The 20945-nt window shown below is 38.3% G+C and overlaps 2 protein-coding genes across 2 annotated transcripts; one reads left to right on the top strand and one right to left on the bottom strand.

Moving 5' to 3' along the window:
- Positions 1-11483: 11483 nt before the first annotated feature.
- On the top strand, positions 11484-12461 carry LOC143531817 (uncharacterized). Its single transcript, XM_077027029.1, has 2 exons — positions 11484-11814; positions 12019-12461. Exons 1-2 carry the CDS (start codon positions 11484-11486, stop codon positions 12459-12461), a joined length of 774 nt encoding a protein of 257 aa, XP_076883144.1.
- Positions 12462-14960: 2499 nt separating this feature from the next.
- LOC143531834 (beta-glucosidase 18-like) lies at positions 14961-18313 on the bottom strand. The gene is made up of 12 exons (XM_077027042.1): positions 18131-18313; positions 17971-18037; positions 17474-17532; positions 17315-17390; positions 17142-17216; positions 16538-16625; positions 16198-16450; positions 15996-16111; positions 15667-15919; positions 15463-15565; positions 15274-15382; positions 14961-15189 (listed from the first exon to the last, which is right to left on the bottom strand). The coding sequence occupies exons 1-12, from the start codon at positions 18311-18313 to the stop codon at positions 14961-14963; spliced, it is 1611 nt and encodes a 536-aa protein (XP_076883157.1).
- Between the last annotated feature and the right edge of the window lie 2632 nt (positions 18314-20945).

The raw sequence follows: 20945 nt of genomic DNA, 5'->3' as shown, positions 1-20945 counted from the left end.
TGGAGATTCGACATTTTGCACAGTCACCGGGTGAGTTATTTCATGAGGCATTTATTCGTTATAAGGAGATGATCAGGAAATGCCCGCACCACTAGATTGAGTTGTGGGAGTTAGTGAAATGTTTCTTTGACGGGTTAACTTACAAGGACCGAAAGTATTTGAAATCGTCATGTAATGGAATGTTATTGAACCAACTAGAAGAGGATGATTGAGATTTCCTTGAGTTTATGTATGAGGATTCCAAGTCAGAAGCAGCAGCTGAACGAAGACGAAAAGTCGGGGTCACGCGAACAGTTAAATCAGGCTCGAGCGAGTCAGACAGGATTGCAGAATTGGAACGGGAACTCGCGGGTTATCGGAAAGAGAAAAAGAAGGAGGTTGGTAAAGTCGGGGTGAAATTCCCGGTTTGTTCAGATTGTGGTGGATTGGGGCATAAGGTTGAAGATTGCCCCGGGTTCGATGATGACGAGTATACCGATGAGGAGGAAGTCAGTTACGCGTATGGGGTGTCCAAGGGCCAAGGGTTCAATTCAAACACTTATCACCCAGGCCTAAGGAATCACCCTAATTTCAAATACGGGAACGCGTCGAACCAGTCAAACCCGAACTTTCAGGGGTCCAGTCTAAACTGACAACAGAGCAGCTACCGTTAGGGTGGTTCGAACAGTCAGTATAACGGTCGAGGATATAATAGAGATGGTTACCGGAGTAACAGTTCGTCGGGTAATCAGAATCAGAACCAGCTGAATGGTAGTTCAGGAAATTCAAACGAGTCAATTCATTCGAAACTCGATGCGTTGTTGAAGCTCGTGACTGATAATCAGAAGGAAACGCAGAGACAGTTCGAGTTAAGAGACAAGTCAGCAGAAGCGATGTCAAAGCATATTGGTCATCTCGCAGCAGACGTGGCGAGATTTCAGAAGAACACGGGTCAGCTACCAAGCGATACCATAGTAAACCCGCAACATGCTAGCTCAAGCTCGAAGAAGAGTAACAGTGTGCACATCAATGCGGTAAGTCTTACCTCATTTTGAAATTACCTGTGTCGAAGTTGAGTCACCACCACAGTTTGTTGAGGCGGTGGTGAATGATGTTAATGATGAGAATGAATGTGTTGGTCAAAAGGAAACAATTTCTCAAAATGAATTGAAATCGAACTCTAATTAATCAACTTTTTGTGAAAATTGCATTTGTGAAAAGTGTTTAAATGCCAAATTGACCAACACGGATGATGAGGAGGTGGAGGATAATACCACCTCAAGTAAACTCCAAGACCCGGGAGTGCCACTTTATCAATTCAAATTGGAGATTTCAAAACTGATCGGGAACTTCTAGATCTTGGAGCATGTGTTAGTGTCATGCCAGGCAGTTTATATGATCAGTATGAGTTTGGCCCGTTAGAGAGTGTAAACACCACCGTGGCATTGGCAAATCAAACTCATACACCCCCCGGGGCATGGTCACTAATGTAATGGTTCAAGTGGACGATTTTAGCTACCCAGTTGACTTTCTGGTACTTGATTATGCTAAGGGTAATATTAAACAATTTGAAGTCATACTGGGCAGGCCGTTCCTAGCCACATCACATGCGGTAATTGATTGTGCTGAGGGATTTTTGGGCATTAAGTGTAGGAACCATGTTAAGCGGTTATTATTGTTTAAAAATGCTACTAACCCTCTTGTTGACAAATGCGTACCATCGTGCACAAATCATACAAGAGAGGGATGTTTTGTAACTGACAGGAACGACCTGAAGGGTAGCAGTGAGAAGAAAGGTTGGAATGAGAGAGGCGTTAAAATGAAAGATGGAGATAAACCGACAGCAAGGAAAGGAAGGAGAGGAAAGAAATCAGTGAGTTCTATGGTGACCTCACCGGTTTATGAAGCTACTTGAAGCATTCGAGGCATTGTTGAGCTGTAGACACGCAATTCAGCGCTGACTGGGAGGCAACCCGGGGTTTGTAAGTGTGTTCCTTTTTATTTTCTTTTCGTTGTGTCGTTGTTTGACTTTGGTCTCGAGTTATGTGCAGCATTTCTCAAGTGTGGGGAGGCTGTTGGTGAGGTGTGCATCATGAGGTTCGGTAAGCATTTGGTTAATTTCACGTCAATCCAGGTACGCATTGCAAATTCCGACTTCGGGAACGTGTTCAGGGTAATGTCGGGATGTCGAAAACCAGGTTCGAAAATGCTCGACCCCAATTCGGCAAAAACTTTCTGTTCACTGGGGACCATCGCGCTACGCAATAGCCCTGGACAGTTCACCATCGCGCTACGCGATGGTGGCTGAGACATCCCAGACGTCTGACGTCATTGCGTAGCGCGATGACGCCAGACCAGACACCATCACGCTACGCGATGGTGTCTGAACCCTTTCCATATCAATTGGGTCGCGTAGCGCGACCTTGGCTTACCTGACCCATTGCGTTACGCGATGGGTCCTCGGACCTCCGAAATTAAAAAAAACATAAATAAAATAAATAATAATAATAATAATAATATAATTAATAATAATATTTATATATTTGTATATTTGTTTGTGTTGCTTTAGGAACTTTGTGGGTGTGTTCACTATAAACTCTCACGAGACCTCACCCGTCCACCCGGGCTACCGGGCGGTTTAAAGGGCTTGTTGCATACGCAAAATGCAATCGTGATTCCTACGAAAGTGAGTTAGGTCTTTTATTATTTTTAATTAATTAACAAAATTTTTTATGAAATTGACTAACTCGGCTCGGTAATGATTTTTATAATATAATAATAATATTAACTCTCGAAAGACCTAAGTCTTATACTTGTGAATGGTTACTTATACATGTCTCGAGATTTGTGCAGATTTGGTTACACAGAATTGGTCAGTGGTGGAGACGTGTGTCACGAGTGTGTTGAGAGTTGTGGGGCCGAGTTAGCATTGCATTGTCATTATTATTATTAGGTGATTTCGGTTTTATAAACTATTTTGTAGTTGTATTTTTTATTTTTTTTGTTTAGTTGGTAGAAATGTAATTGTATATTTTGCTTTAGTTCATCACTTTTGTTCCCCAAGTTTTTAAGTGGTCAAGCTGTCAGTTCAACCCCGTCCCCCAAATGATTATTAATTGTTTTATTATTTTAACATTGAGGACAATTTCAACCTCAAGTGTGGAGATGGGGGAAAATTGAAAATTTTTAGCCCAATAGTACCTCGAAGAGTATTCAGAAACTTAACTTGTTAACTGCCACTTATTGCTATTAATACCAAGTTAGGGGTTTTTGGTCATGGTTGGTTTTTCAGCTTCTCGATAGTTTTCCCGACAAATGTTTTTAAAATGAGAAGTTGGAAAATGGAATCGTTTAGGCCGGGATAACGAGTCAAGGGGACGGGTATACATGTTTCATATCGGCAGCCCATATTTCCAGACATATTGTGAGATTGGCCCCTATACTTAATACACATATTATATAATAGATATAAAACATGTCTTACCATTTATTGCGGGAAACCGGTATGTTTTACAGAATTAGAACTTGCTTGTCACATGCTTTTCGAGATCTTAATACCACCACCTGTATGGAGATTAGGACTTTAGAAAACCCATTCTGTACATATTTTTCTTACTAAATAAATTCCTTACCCGACATTATCCCCTAAGAGCCCGTTTGGACCTTATTCCTTTTCGTTTGTTAAACTGAACATTAAACACCATTTCAGCCTTAGCCTTTATTTTATTTTTACCCATGTGATGAAATCCAGTTCGTTATCGAGTTATATATATTTCGAGTTGTACTTAGTCTGACGAGTTGTAAAGTTGTTAAGTTCTGAGTTGTAATTATCAGTCATTTCAATTAGTACTGATGCAAAAAAAAAATTGAAAAATCAGGAAAAAGACAAAAAGAAGTTATCAGTTAGTATTTCAGTTGTAAATAGCAGTTGATTATGTAATTAGTTCGTTTGTATTCGTGAGTCTGTATATTAGTTTGTTTAACTAGGTTTCATCCACCTGAGTCACTAAATAAGCCTAATCCGCACCCAAACCTAAGCCTCAGCAAAACCCTAGTCCGAGTCTTTATGCAACCGGTGGTTAATGGGTGGAGATAAGACTGACTTGGAAGCATATTAAGTTGTAACTCATATTAGGTATATTGAGGGCAGAGACATATACTGGCACATCTTTTGCTAGTCCAGATATTGAACCGAGCGGAGTGTTGATAGTGTGAGGGGTATGAACATGTATGCCATAACCAGAAACAAAGTACACTTGTCTGGGCGATTCTATAGTTTTATGGTGGCATTAACTTTATTTGTGGGTTCTCAATCTAGAAAGTGTCAGTCTAGGAAACTGGGTATGACCTTAAACCTTGCTAGCATTAATGGTGATAATTGATTAAACTATGATGGCGGTTGATGTTTGCTTTAGAGTTTTGCTTGAGGGCAAGCAAAAGATAAGTGTGGGGATGTGATGTTCAGTTTATTTGTACATATTTATTTGGGTTAACGTATTTGTTTTACTCGTTTATTTTAGGAACTTTGGTACTTCATACATGTTTATTGGTACTTAAATATTTAGAAATAGTTAAGCAATTAGCTATGTGTTTCGAAACATTTGACATAGTGCAGGTACCAAGAGAAGAGAACACTGAAGCAGATGCCTTAGCAAACTTGGCATCAGCTCTCAAGATACTAGGAGATGTCAAGATACCTATCGTGCATATCTTGACTCCAGGAACAAAGGAGAACCTCGAAGTCTTAGAAACTTCAAATTCTAAGGATAATCCAGCATCTTGGACCAATCCCATAAAACGGTATCTTCAGGATAACGAGATCCCAGAAGGAGAAAATCCCAGAGCATTCCGAATGAAGGTAACCCAGTATATTATCCTAAATAATGTATTATATAGAAAATCACTTGCAGGTCCATACTTGAGATGCTTGGAATATCAAGAAGCACAAGAAGTTCTCAAGGATATATATGAAGGTGATTGTGGAAACCACACTGGGGCAGAGCCTTAGCATCCAAGATACTAAGGACAGGCTCATTCTGGCCAACAATGAAGAGAGATGCAATGGATTTCTCCAAGAAGTGTGATGCTTTCCAAAGACATAGCTACATATTACATCAACCAGCTGAACCATTATATCCTATCATCTCCCCATGGCCATTTATGAAATGGGGAATAGATATTGTGGGAAAGCTGCCCAAGGCTCCTGGTGGAAAAGTCTTTATACTGGCCATAACAGATTACTTTTCCAAGTGGATCGAAGCAGAGGCATTTGTTCAAGTCAAAGAAAAGGATGTGATCTCGTTCATCAAATGCAACGTCTTAACAAGATTTGGTATCCCAGCAGAGATTGTTTGTGACAATGGATCACAGTTCATCAGAAGAAAAACAACCAACTTTTGTGAAAGTTGGGGAATCAAGATGGTGACTTCAAATCCAGTACATCCTCAAGCTAATGGTCAAGCAGAATCTAGTAACAAGATCGTCATCAACAATCTGAAGAAGAAATTGGGGTCCAAGAAGGGAAAATGGGCCGAGGAACTACCATTTGTTCTTTGGGCCGACAGGACCACTTTAAAAAATGCAACGAGACAGACACTTTTCTCCTTGGTATTTGGGGCCGAAGCTGTTATCCCTACCGAGATGGTGATCCCTACAGCAAGAACCAGCATCCAGGATACTGAGTCCAACAACCAAAATCTTACCGAAGACCTGGATACCATTGATGAAATCAGAGATCTGGCCAGGATCAGAATGGCGGCATACCAACAGAGAATAGCCAAGTCCTACAACAAGAATATCAAAATTCGAAGATTCCAAGTAGGAGACATAGTATTAAGAAAGGCATTTCAGAATACCACTAACCCAGCAGATGGAAAGCTAGCTCCGAAGTGGGAAGGTCCTTACCTGATAGATTCGGAGGCAGGAAAAGGGGCCTACAGGTTAATCACTATGGAAGGTGTTCCTATACCAAGAGCTTGGAATGCTATCCACCTCAAGGCGTATTTTTGTTAGTATACTTAACTGGTATGTTGGTATCTTCAAGATGAATGTATGTTTCCTTATCTTTTCTTACATTTTTTTTAACTCTGTTATCTCTAAATCAAGTTTACTGACTTAAGCATCTGAGGGGTGTTAGCCAGGCTAACACCCACCCCTCATTAAGAGCTTAGTGTTTTGAAGTTATCCTAAAGATACGTTATCTAAACAACAGTCAGAGGCTAATCACCTCCCACACGAATGTGATATCCCTGATATCCCCTAAGGTTTAAAGGTCTTCACCTTTCCAACGAACGCCAGGGGCGCACAAAAACGATATCCCGGATATCTCAAAAGGTTTAAAGGTCTTCACCTTTCCAACGATGCCTGGAGCACACGATGATTCGGGTATAGTTCGAAACAGGCTGACCAGACCAGCTGACAATTCGTCTGTTGTTGGCTATATACCAAATCCTTAAGATAAGTGGCAGACGTGTCGCACATATGGTTTATAACATTTTCATGTTATCTAAGGTTTATAACATTTTCATGTTATCTCAAGTTTTGGCATTTACATGCCCGTACGATTGGGACTTTCCCCAGTGTTATCTCAAGCTTAGACATTTGCATGTCTCTTAAGTAAAGGCCTAGTCGCCAAAACAAAGGCTTTATCGCCAGGATTATCTAACTTTGTTTTGACAGATCGAAGATCGGACAATTGTTAAATGTAAATATATGACTAAGTTATTTTAACTTAGTAAAATTCCATAAAGCATGACACCCTAAAAGATCAACAGTTGGGGACAACATATGTGAGCTAACTAGATGATCTGCATAAAGGTGCTCTTTACACTTAGTTTTATTACTCGATTTATATTTCAAAGTATAATCTTTTAGTTTGATTGTGATAACTCACACAAGGCATTATAATATATTGTCTTTAAGATACTTTCAAATCCTAATAAGTCTTTTGATTATGTTTGCTGAAAACATAAAAGTATTTCATATTCAGGATATATGATCCTCAAGATATCTTGACAAAATGTCTTAGAGATATATTTTCTAAAACTATAAATATTCAGGAACATATTTTCAAGATACGTTATCCTCGAAGTAACTTGTTTCGGAAAATTAAAACAATATTCCAACCAAAATTTACAAGTTACTGAACACAATACTTAAAGCCAAAAGATTATATTATTACTAATCATAAGTGCAGGAAATTAAAATGCAACACCCGGGTTTCGTCTTGAAAAGCCAAGATCCCTCCACCCGAATATTGCCATATGTTCAAAAGTCAATATAACATGGGCTTCGTCTTGGAAAGTCAAGATCCCTTCACCCATGTATCCTATTATCCTAAGCTTACTTGTTCAAGACAGGAATATAAAAATTGTTCAAACAACCATTACAACCCAACATCAAACCATATACACATAAACCTTAAAAAATTGGGCTCAAGCTTTTTCTTTACCGCCATTACTGCCCAATTGCACCTCATCACCAACTGCCTTCGCCGCTCCCTTGGTCGCCACATCCACTGCCTCCTCCGCTCCACTCGGACCAGCCTCCTCTACCCCTTCCCCATTCAGCTCAGCTAAGACCCTTTCCTAACCAGCTACATCCCAAAAGGGAGTGTCCAAACCAGCTTCCTTCGCTTCTTTAGCCATCCGGAGCCGGAATTGGAATACGGAAACAGCAGCAGACTTTTTCGCCCCCTCCATAGCCTCGTAAACATTTACCAAGCACTCAAGCTCTTGATGAACCAACTCCTTCTTGGCCAGTGACAGCTCCAGTTTCGCGTCTTCCAGCTCTTTGGTCTTCTTATCAAGAAGACTGGTCTTTGTGACTCCTATCTTCATCAGTTCGGAGATGCGAGTGTTGGCTTCATGGAGTTCAAGACTCATGGAAGCAAACCGGGAGGAAATATACTCGAGGCCCTACAAGGATAAAGGATCCTCAGTATAAATTATCCTAAAGATATATGAGATCATGACAGACTGAAAAAATACATGCTGAGTCTTATTCATAACATCATGGAAGTCAACGTCATGCACAGGGATGGATTCACTGGTCTCTTGGCCCTTTCGCTTCTTAAAGCCCTTTGCGCGACTGCCTTCAGGTCGGGGGATAGAGCTGAGGACATCTTCCTTCTTGATGGTGCTTCGGGTGGATACCATGTTGTCAATATCTTCAAGAGCAAAAGCAGAAGCAGACTTGCCTACAAATACACATGTTAGTATCTCTGATCCTTAAAATCATACTAACATCTTGAATGTTTCTTACCAGACATAACGAAATTCAAGGACGGAGATGGTTCTTGAAAGCTTGACTGGAAATGAAACGTCCTCTCTTCCTCGTCAATGAGAAAGAAAAAGGCAAGCTTATCCTCGGTTTCTCCGGTAGGAGGGGCAATCTCAAAGAACTTCAAAGCTGCAGAAAACAGAAATATCAGTCACAAAGATGTCAATGTATATCTTCAAGATAAAGTATCCTACTTTTGGAAACCCAGAGATAAGGAATATTATCAGACTGTGGGAGAGAATCTCTCCTAAGAAAAATGAATTGTCTCTTCCATTGGTCATTGTTCTGGTGTTTTTTAGAACAAGCGGGGTTCAGCCAGATTTGGTTTTAAAAAGGTATCTTGAAGATCCATGGCTGCGAAGATTGTATACGGACGCAAGCTCAGATTGGGTAAGATCGAGGGCATGGTCAGCAATTAATCTCTCTAAAACAAACAAGGTCCTCCAAACCATGGGCATAGTTTGGGCATAACTGAGACTTGTTTTGGAAAAGAACTCACTGGTAAAGGCAGGAAATGGGTAAGAAAAACCGATTTTGAACGACAAAAACGGGAAGCAAATCCAGGTTTTTGAAACAAAATCGGAAGATAAAGCGGCATCAAAAGGCCGGAAGATGGTTCCAGAAGGAAAGCAACCCCGAGACCGAAGGCTCGCAATGTCGGTGTTTCCAAAAATACATATCTCGTTCGCAGGATTTGAGAGGAGATCCTGACACACGAAATCCTCGATACCGGAAGGAGAAAGTTTTGGACTCATGGTTTCGTTAAGATAAGGAGAAGAAAGGACTTACCTGGATAGAGGAGAAGATGAGATATATATCACTTATCTGGGTAGTTATATGGACGGCCTAGGGTTTGGTGAGTCATGAGAGCGGCGGACGCGTGCATTAAAGATCCACCACACAAAATTTAAAATTCAAATTTCAAAAATTTTACAGCTGTAATACATATCTACAACCGATAAAATTCCGGGACAATTGTTGGGGCACGGATTTTCAGTATCCTCAACAAACATTATATTCAAAGCGAAACTAGGATGCGGTATCCTCTAAGGTAACAGGTACCCTAATTATGTTATATAACTAACGCATAGTCTGCTGCTTTCCTTATTTACCAGGTCAAAGGTAGTTGCCATGATCTCCCAAAGACTTGCACTTTCAGTTGATAGATCGTGGCATAAAAGGAAACGTGTTGATTGAGAGATTAACGACTAATTAGATTTAGTCTAAGAGTTTCCTAAATTATAGGCAATAGTTGTTAGACTTTGTTTATTATAAATAGAGCTCTAAACAAATGATCAAACACACACTTTAGCACTCGAGAACTTACTAGTACTCGCATTCTTTGTAATCACGATCAAGTTTGAGCTCCACAATTGTAATCACCTTTATTATTAATAAACTGGTGGTGATAGTTTTCACCGCCCAGGGTTTTTTGCTTGTTATCCTAAGGATAACGGGTTTTTTCCTTGCAACAAATCTCTGTGTTCATACTATCTTTACAAGCACCTAGTCCTGATTTACTAAATTAGTTACAAATCACTGTTGTTAATTTTTGACCAAAACATAAGTGTCTGTATATTTGTATGTATCTATCTATGCATCTATGTATGTATCTGTATAATCTATGATAAGTACTAGATAATGGTCTGTTATGTTTGTGTTTATATACATGCATATGTGTATATATATATGTGTGTGTGTGTGTGTGTTAAATAATAAAGTGTTTGGGCATAATGGTTTGTTATGTATGTGGTTATATGTATGCATATATGTATGCATTTGTGTGTTTGAATATATGCATGCAGCTGTGTGTATATGTATGTATATATGTATGTATATGTGTGTGCGTGCTTGTATACAGGTATGTATCTATGTATGTGTCGTATGCATTTGAGTATATTAGGCTGCATTTGAGTACATGTGTATACAATTTGACTTAATAAAGTTAAACGTTGTGTTTCAATTGGTTAATGTTGTGCAAAGTCATAGTTTGACTTAGGAAAGTCAAGCGTTGTGTTCCATTTAGTTAATGTTGTGCAGGGGTGAAGGTTAGTGAGGGTCGGGGCCCTTTTGTTTTTTTGCGCAGTGGTGTAATTTACCTGTTTTCGTCAAAAATTTTCTACATGGTGTAAATTTACCTGTTTTCAACTTAAAATTTGAGTCCGGCTCCTGCATTTATGAACTTTTTAACACATTTTAAGTCTGCGCCGCCCCCCGACGAACTCATCCAAGCTTCGCCACAGATGTTGTGCAAAGTCATAGTTTGACTTAGGAAAGTCAAACGTTGTGTTTCAATTGGTTAATGTTGTGCAAAGTCATAGTTTTACTTAGGAAAGTCAAACCTTATGTTTCAATTGGTTAATCGTATACATAATCAAGATTAGTGGTTAAACATTGCGTCTGAATTAGAGTCAACAGGTCATAGATAGTCAACCAGAAAAAGTTAACATTCAGTTAGTTTAAGCTGTTGGAGGGAAAATATTTTATAGACCGAGGGTCGAAATTGCATGTATTTAAAACCACAGGATTGCAATTGTAAGGGGAGAACAGTCTTTTCACAGAAAACAAAATATTGAGTTCATGGCGGGGTCCCGATTGCAAAATTAGTGTCACCATAGGGTCAACATCTGCAAAAATGGCACCACGGAGTTGAAACCTGTGTTTGAAGGTCCACTACAAAGACCATAATTGCAATTAACACTTATTTATAGTATAAGAGAAAATGCTAAAGTTAAACCGATGAAGTGTTTGAGGGCTTAATTGATAATTCAATCCCCGGTTCAACTTGCAAAATAATATTTCTTTTATTGTTTTTTTAAAGACTACCACAGGCAAAGCCTCTCACCAACTATTCCTAGCTAGAAAACGAATTTAATACATTTACTAGAAAACAAAATCGAAGCCAGTTAATGGAAACCGTATAATATCTCTTGTTAACAGGCAACCGTATAATATCCCTTGATTACAGGGATATCAATATTCCTCCATTATATTCTTTCTCCCTTGATTTTAGCACTTAATTTATGCATTACCTTTTTGAAATTCATTGTATTTAGAGACCATGTAATCCTCTCATTTTGATCAATTCAATATTCACAATTGTCTCTGCTCCTTTGATTCATAATAGAAAATAGTATGGTATCAGTGCATTGATCAAGAAAGATCCCTAAACCAAACCTAAACACAAAAAACAAAACAAAAAAACAAAAAACCCCTCCAAAGCCATGGCTGGCGGTGCAGACAAGGAAGAGAGAAGCAATGATACTGTAATGAACCATGACTCGCCATACTATCTTCACCCTTCCGACTATCCTAGACAAATACACGTGAATGACGTGTTGACTGACGGAAACTATATCGATTGGAAGCAAGAAATGCAGAATTTTTTGTTTGCCAAGAACAAGATTGGCTTCATGGATGGCTCGATCCAGAAACCAAAAGAAGGTTCATCCGACCATATGGCTTGGATGAGGTGTGACGCGATGATAAAAGGCTGGCTAAATACAGCCATGGAACAAGAAATCCAAACGAGTGTTAAGTATGCTTACACTGCTCGTGAGATGTAGGCTGACTTGAAAGAACGGTTCGAAAAAGAAAGTGCTCCTCGAGCATATGAACTGAAACAATCACTGGCAAACATTAAGCAAGATGGGGTTTCCGTTTCGACCTACTACACCAAGCTGCGTGTTCTATGGGATGAGATCCAGATTGTGTTGCCGACTCCGACATGAGGTTGTAATGGTTGCAACTGTGGAATAGGCAAGAAGCTCGCCGATACAAAAGATAAGGAGAAACTATTTGATTTTTTGTTGGGGTTGGATGCTGATTTTGGAACGATCTGCACCCAAATTTTGGCAATGCAGCCGATTCCATCTTTGAATGCCGCTTTTCATCTTGTCAAGGAGGATGAGCAGCAAAAGGCAATTACCGGACCTAAGAGGGCCGTTACTGAATCCGCCGCATTTCAAACTCACGTTTCCGCAAGAAGAGACCAAGCTAGCAAACCAAAGTCAAAGGAGGCAAAACCTAACCCTAGTGAATTGTTTGAAGGATGTACTTTTTATGGAAAAGATGGCCATAAAAAGGAAGGGTGTTTCAAAATAATCGGTTATCCCGATTGGTGGCCCGGAAAGGTTAAACAAGAAAAGCCGAAGCCTAAAGCGGTCTGTGTAGAAATGGAAGCAAGCCGATACCGGGAATGACACCCGCAAAATACCAACAGTTTGTGGAGTTCTTTGGAAACAAGACTAATACGAATAAAGAAGAAAACGTGCATGAGGCTAATATGGCAGGTACCGTAGGTAAGGAAGGTAAACGGGTCATTGATTCTGGTGCTACCGAACATATAACTTGTGACGACACCATGCTTAAAAATAAAACTAAAAGAAACTATGACCCATCCGTTACTATACCAAATGGTGACGCTATACCCGTGGAAGGTAGAGGGGATTTTACTTTGCCCAACGGGATGACGGTTAAAGAAGTTCTTTATGTTCCAAATTTCAAATGCAACTTATTATCTGTTAGTAGACTTTCACAAGATCTACAATGTGCCATAACATTTTTTCCTGAATTTTGTGTTATGCAGGGCTTACGTTCGAGGATATTGATTGGATTGGGTGATTGCAAAGATGGTCTTTACAAGGTGGGAATGACGAGGAGCAAGAGACAAGCTATGATGACTACTCTTAGCACATGGCATAAAAGATTGGGTCACCCGTCAAATTTCCATTACTCCACTTTGAATCAACTGCCTGTTTCCCGTCTGGTAACTTCTTTAGGACCCAAGTCTCGCTTTCTTCAAGTGCTTGGATTTCTTTTTTCATGGCTTCTATCCATCGTGGGTCTTGAACCGCCTGCTTATAATGTTTTGGCTCATTACCCGAAGTAATAGCCGATAAAAAAAACTTTATGCTTGTTAGTAAACCTTTTATAAGAAATAAAATGTTCTAAAGGGTGTACCGTTGATGACTCTTGATCTGGAGTTGTTAAACAAAGTTGGCACATTCATCAGCTCGATGTGAACAACGCTTTCCTGCATGGGGACCTTCATGAAGATGTTTACATGAAGATACCTCAAGGTTTCGCTAAAGCTGGAGATGACCGAGTTTGTAAACTGAAGAAATCACTCTATGGCCTTAAACAAGCATCAAGAAATTGGTACCAAAAGTTCACTAACTCGTTGCTAGGCATTGGGTTCAAGCAAACGGGGGCTGATCACTCTCTATTTGTTTTTAAAAAGTATGGTATTTTTATTGCTGCGTTAATCTATGTTGATGATGTCATTATTGTTGGCAACAACTTGGGTAAAATACAAGCAATCAAAGCCTTTCTCAATAGCAAGTTTAGCATTAAGGATCTCGGTGTCTTGAAATATTTCCTTGGGATCGAAGTGGCTCGAACCAAAGAAGGAATGGTGCTAAGTCAAGGCAAGTATACACTTGATATCCTAGAAGAAACAGGTATGACAGGGTGTCGGCCAAGCCCATTTCCAATGGAACAAAATTTAAAGTTGGACACAATATGTGATGAAGAACCACGTGTCGATGCTCACTAATATCAAAGATTAATTTGCAAACTTCTCTACTTACAAGCCACGAGACCCGACATCGCTTATGATGTCAATGTCCTAAGCCAATTCGTGAGTGACCCAAGACACGGTCATTTGGAAGCAGCTAACCGCATTCTTCGATATTTAAAGACAACTCCTGGACAAGGAATTCTGATTGCCAAAGAAGGTGGACTTAACCTTACAACTTACTGTGATTCTGATTGCTTGGTCTGCCCTCTCACAAGAAGATCTAAGACTGGTTATTTGTTGCTTTTAGGTGGAGTACTGGTCTCTTGGCGGTCCAAGAAACAAGTCGTAGTTTCACGTTCATCGGCCGAAGCAGAATACCGGGCAATGGCACACGCGGTTAGTGAAACCTTATGGATGCGATGGCTCCTTACTATACTTGAAGCCCAACCTACTGGACCAACTTCATTATTCTGTGATAATCAAGCAGCCCGTCACATCGCCAACAATCCAGTTTTCCACGAACGAACTAAAGACGTCGAGATGGACTGTTATTTTGTTCGAGAACGGGTTGATTCAAAAGAGATATGTCCAATGAAGATTGACACTAAAACTCAAATTGCCGACATTCTAACAAAACCGTTGGGAACGCAACAATTTCGTGCACTACTCGACAAATTGAGCATTCGAGATCTTCATGCTCCAATTTGGGAGGGAGTAATGGAAACCGTATAATATCACTTGATTACAGGCAACCGTATAACATCCCTTGATTACAAGGATATCAATATTCCTCCATTATATTCTTTCTCCCTTGATTTTAACACTTAATTTATGCATTACCTTTTTGAAATTCATTGTATTTAGAGACCATGTGATCCTTTCATTTTGATCAATTCAATATTCACAATTGTCTCTGCTCATTTGATTCATAATAGAAAATACTACCAATAAAACTTTATACATTTTAATACGCAAGATCCAGAATCGTACGTATCCCATTGACCCACCAACCATTGATTAAAACAGATAATGAAAGTGACGAATAAACATCACTATCTGGCCAACCCCATGCTAATAATTACTCTTAATACACCTCACCAATAATATGTTCTTGGAATAGTTTAATTACAAAATAATATTTATATATCAAAAGAATTACAAGTTTCGTGCACAAAATCTTTTATATAACATCCTTTCCAAATAATCTATTGCCTCTTAATGCATTCTTGTCAATAACAACACTATCATTTGTTAGAAAGTTCTTGTACCATTTTGCAGAAAGCTTTGGTATCCGTGTTAGCGTTTGTCGATCCACATAGTATAACCCGAACCTCACGTTGTAACCTTCTAGCCATTCATAACTATCCAACAAGGACCACACGAAATATCCCCTGACATCCGCGCCTTCTCTGTTATATTAAATAACATTTTTCAAATAAACGATAATGTACTATTCAAAGTAAAATTGACTAAATCAAGATTGTGGGGTGAACCTTATAGACTTGGCTAAAGAAGCAAGATATGAAGTGTGGAATTCAATCCGCTTAACATCATTCACTAGCTCGCTAACCCGTTGCTCCTGCAAGTCTGGTGAAGAATACCCTACAAAAGAAATAAAAATATAAAAAACTAATACCAACCAATATTGTCTGCTTAAACATATACTGTTATGAGACACTTACCATTTTCAGTAATAAACATGGGTTTATTATTGTACCTAGTCTTGATAACGCTAACAATCTCTTCCATGCCTCTAGGCACAACAAATAAATATTCTAACCCCGTCTGCTTGTGCAACAAAGAGGCAACATTGTTACCATCAGCTAAAGAGATAAACCAAATGTTGTTGGACTAAATTAATTAAGCCAAAATTGACGATTTCTTACACGTTCACCAATTAGCAAGCCGTCACACTCTACAACCATCTCCAAGAAACCTTCAATTGCACGACTCCCGGTTGCAGAGCAACTAGAATTTGTACAATCCTTGGTGTAAATAGCCGAGTAATGGTTGATGCCAATAAAATCAATACTGTTATTCATAAAACTCTTTTCTTCAAGCGAGAAACTTGGTAAGTTGCTTCCAAGATATTTGCGCATTTCTTCAGGGTAGTCTCCAAATACTGCAGGATCTAGTTGCCTGTTTGATGGTATGAATTTGAACAAATATTATAACTTGCAAACACTTTATATTCAATAACCTTAACCTAAATTACCATGCCACATTGAAAGCAAACGCCCTTTTGGCAGCTTCACGATCAAGTTCACTATCCGTTAGTGGTTCAAACATGTAACAATGTGCAACGAGCCCGATTAATCCACCTTGTTTTGGCTGCAAAAACAAATCCAAAAGGTAAAGGTGACAACTAAAGTCGAATGAACAATTCAATAAAATTTAACAAAATTCATGACAATTGCCTGGAACTCTTCATGATATAGTTTGGCGGCCCTGCCATGGGCCAACAACATGTTGTGCATAGCCACGAGTGGCTCGACATCAGAATTTCCATTCACACAATTGCCAAAAGGCTCTGAACAACGAGACGGTGGAAAAGTTCCAAATTCGTAAGCCAAATATACGTACATGTTGGGCTCGTTAATAGTGACCCAATACTTTACTCGGTCTCCAAACGACTTGAAACAAACTTCTGCCAGATATAGGAAATCTTCCCTGCCATACATAAAGCAATATAAGCTAAGAAGTAAGAATCATCTGAAGATTTGAAGTGACCATAAGGATATGACATTTTAGGCATACTGCATTTCAGGGTTAAGCCAAGACCCGTATCTATCTTCAAGTTCTTGAGGGAGATCATTATGGTTAATGGTCACAAACGGTTTGATTCCTGTGTCATGTTAGTCGGAGATTCATGAATCATGCCACAATATACAAAACTAGGGGTGTGCATAAAACCAAAATAACCCACTCTGTAACCGAAATAACTTAAATGAAATAACCGAAGCCAGCCCAAAACCGATAGTTTGGTTTTATGTTCTTAAAAAAAAGGAATTTTTGGTTTGTTTTTGGTTTTGCATGTACCAAAAACCAGCCTAACTGTAAAAAGCGAATCGACTTATAATTGAACTGACACGGTGAAAAAAAACAACTTTTTTAGTTGGATTTATAGATTATAATTTTTACTTTTGAATGTTAAGTAATTTATAAATAATTAATAAATGGTGTAGCCCAAAAATTTACACTGCCAAATGTGTAATAACTAATAATTTAGGCTCAAATTCATTATTTTGGGCATTTTGTTCGGTCAAAAAATTTCAAGCCCAAAGGCAAAACCAAACCAAACCTATTATGAAAACCAAAACTGAACGGTTTTCGAAAACCAAAATTATGAAGCTCATAGCACCTTTGAGGATAAGATTGTCAATGATGTTATTATAGAACATGATGCCAGCAGGGTTAACTTCACCAAACCTTCCTCCTAGTCAACCACATGCAATTGAAATATACAAAAATTAGGTAAAAGTTGAAAACTTATGAGATGTCACATATCAAGGATGGTAAGATTAGATAGAATACGTGGAAGAATTCTAGCCCATGAAATTGAAAACCTGTATGAATCTATTCCAAGAAAGTCCATCAACTCAATGTCTTCCTGTGTTAAAAATCATAATGCAAATAAGGAAACTGTATTTTATGTAATAATTATATTTATAAAAACTTAAGAAGTAGTTGAACCAAAAACCGATTGTAATGATCATCTGCAATGTCCCCATTCTCTCCATTTTCTGCACAGCCTGGGAACAATAACTGAAAATCAAATTAAATTCTTGGTAGGTTATTATTATTATTATTATTATTATTATTATTATTATTATTATTATTATTATTGTCATTATTATTATTATTATTATAGATAAATATCGGTGGCCAGTGCCGCAACTCCACCACTATGCAAATTATTTCCTTTTTTTAGTTTCGATACCGAAACAAACGTAATCAGAATAGAGCAGATCAAATTCGCGTCGACTTGCCGCCGCAACGCTCAGTTTCGCAACCGACCAGAGTTGGAATGAGCGTAACTGACAACAAAGAAATTCATAGCGACTCGCTACCACAACAGTTGGATTTTACCGCAAATACCAACCGAATGCACGTTAATATATCGGCGCAACGCGACGGTACAAAACTAGTTGCTATTATTATTAATCAACAAATATTAATAAATTAATAACCTGTGGAATGACAAAATACATCCCAGTTGCTTAAAGATTTACCATCTTGAAGATAAGCTCCTTCAACCTGAAAGAATTCATGTTTTTGATTTTTGAATGATGAGTGTTTAAGAAGTAATATGAACAAGAATATGAAAGACACAGATGTGATAATATTGACTTGGTAAGCAGAAGTAGCGGCTCCGAAGAGAAACCCGGGTGGGAAATCGGATCTTTTGATGTGGGTGCCTTCGGGTTTGAGTCCTGGGTCGCCATTGATGGAGGCATGGAGAAGTGAAGAAGAAGAAGAAGCAGAAATGAGGAAGAAGAGAAAGAGGAAACTGGTGGATGACGTTGATTTCATAACTGGCAATTGAAACAAGCGGAAATGTATCTTTCTGGCGGATTAACGGGTTTTGAGTTTCGAAATTGAAAGATTAATGATATGCTTTCTTTCTGGTTTCAGTATTTCTTGTTGTCTGGACTGTGGGTCCCATCAAGGCCATTATAAAGTGTACATTGTGTTTTACACGTCATCAATTTTAAGTCTTTTATATAAATAAGTTTTTGCTAAAAGTTTTTGTTAAACTTTTAGCAGGTGAATCAACAACACGAACGTGAATTTGTAGAAATTTTTATAATTCTTTTATCAAGAAAATGGCAAACGATAAAAACTTAAAAAAATAACTAATACATTTAACCAATGGTATGTATAAACCTACAGTTCCTAATCCTAACCTTTTTCAAATACATAATTTGAAACCAAATACAGTTAAGATTAAATGAAATAAGACTAACTTTTCTTTTACTAATAAACTAATTATTTTATTAAATATTCTTCAAAATTCTAGAAACCTTCAATCTGGTTTGGTGTTGGACACGTTAAACAGTTTTTACGAAATATATGTAGTTTAGGTGTTAAATTTTCTCTAACCTTTTTGTCAATCAAACACATGTAAGGCAATAACAATAAGACTGGCGCATCAAAGTCTCCAAACAAAAACGTTAACTTTTTGAATGCTTAAACTTCGTCTAGATTGCCACGTCACTTTCAGAATCATTTTTCTTTCTATCGACTTTCTAACTTGTTTAGCAATAAAATCCTTTTGATCTTTAAAATCCCATTTCTATTTGTCGTTATTTGACGAGGAAGCGTGTTGCCCGATAAGATTTTATAAAACTAAAGGTTGTGATTCTGATACACCTTTATTGGGCGACGCCAATACCATACCCAAGTTTGATCTTGCCTCTTAGGCTGAGGGGTGTGGGGGGCTCTAACGGGGGCGCGAGTGGGGGCTCCAGCCAATAATATTGTGACGTGTGGCAGAGAGAGAAACTGGATAAGATGGGTGTTGGAGCCCCCGCTGGAGCCCCTGGCCCTGGTGTGGAGGGGCTCCAGCAGGGGCTCCAGCGGATTTTTTTTTTATTTTTTTATAAATATATTCAAAAAACGTATTATTAAAAAAACCCATAAATTAGTAAAAAAAACACATTAATATCTAGGTTTGGGTACCAATTTCCAGACATGTTTTTAAAAAAAAGTTTGGAAGATGGGTTGATTTTGGGTTTTTTTTTGAAGTTGTGGTAATTGTTTTATGTGATTTTGGGTGTGGTAATTGTTTTAGGTGATATTGGGTTTATATATAGGAAGAATACTTTTTTTTTATTAAATTAAAGAGCCCAACGGCTCATTTCTGTACTCCCAACGGCTATTTCACGTCTCCCAATGTCCCTTTACGCCCTACAGGTCCCGCGAACCACCTTGCGCCTGCTTTGAATTCCGTGCTCGCGCCCCTCTCGCGCCCCTCTCGCGCCCCGGTGGTGTGGTGCTCGCGCCTGGGGGCGCGAGCGGAGGGGCTCTCGCGCCCCCGCTGAAGCCCCACACCCCTCAGCCTTATCTTTTATTAAGCAATATTTATTGCTTTCAGTTATATGAGTATCTCCCTCGCCCACATTTTTCATCATAGCCGATGAAGGAACTAAGGTCTTATCATTTAAAATAACTTAAAATATTCATAGTTGATCGATTAACATCAAATAGCTTACAACAAAATTAAAATACTTTATCCAACTATATAATTAATCAACCATTTTCTTTCATATTTTTCCTAGTCTGATAAATTCTTTCTCTAAAGAAAAATAAAGTTTCTTGAATATGTAACGTTTGGATTTTAATAATCATAAAACTTAACCGAACCTTTTTCAATATGTAGTCTTCTAAATTAATCCATTGAATTGATAAATAAATATTTGGAGGTTCATCAAATTTTATATGTTCATCATTAGTTATTTGCTCATCAGTAATTTGTAGGTCGTCAGGACTTTAGGTTTGTTTGGACTTGTAGGTTTTAGGATTACAGGATTCACAGGCTCATTAGAACTTTGGTTTTGGTCATTGTGGTTTTTTAATATTATTAGTGTTGATTTAATAATTTATTTTAAGCTTTTATAGTATAATACTTTCATTTAACTATCAATTTTAACCTAACTCATTAACGTCATCTACCAACAGCCGGTTAATACAACTTTGAGGGTTTTTTTTCCCACATACTTTGGACAACCAGACATAAACAACCCTAACGGGCCCTCATGGGCAAACGAATAGATTGACACTAACAAACATAAACAGTTACATATTAATTAAAAAATATAAGCATAAGTTCACATAAGAATGTTAATGCTAATAGTAATAGTAAACGATCACATATTAATTCGAAAATATGTGAGGGTATAAAAACAAACAAATAAAAATAGGGATATTGGATTTTAATAGGGGCAACTTCATCCAAACTTTGATACATTGGTCAGCGTTATGCCCACCTCTTAAAATGTTAATGCTAATAGTAATAGTAAACGATCACATATTTTTTTTAAAACCTCTTAAAATTAATTCTATTGGCACGGCCTAGGAACCATTTAGTAACAAAGGTTTGGTTTATATAGAGAGAACAAGATCTTCAACATATATGCTGGAAAGACACAAGCAATATTGGTAC

Source organism: Bidens hawaiensis, unplaced genomic scaffold (genome assembly GCF_021521415.1).
Source record: "Bidens hawaiensis isolate Kalapana, Puna unplaced genomic scaffold, B.hawaiensis_p1.1 tig00009253_1, whole genome shotgun sequence".
Taxonomy (NCBI): domain Eukaryota; kingdom Viridiplantae; phylum Streptophyta; class Magnoliopsida; order Asterales; family Asteraceae; genus Bidens; species Bidens hawaiensis.
The sequence above is the reverse complement of the archived record's forward strand: the minus strand, read 5'-3'. Positions and strand labels throughout refer to the sequence as shown.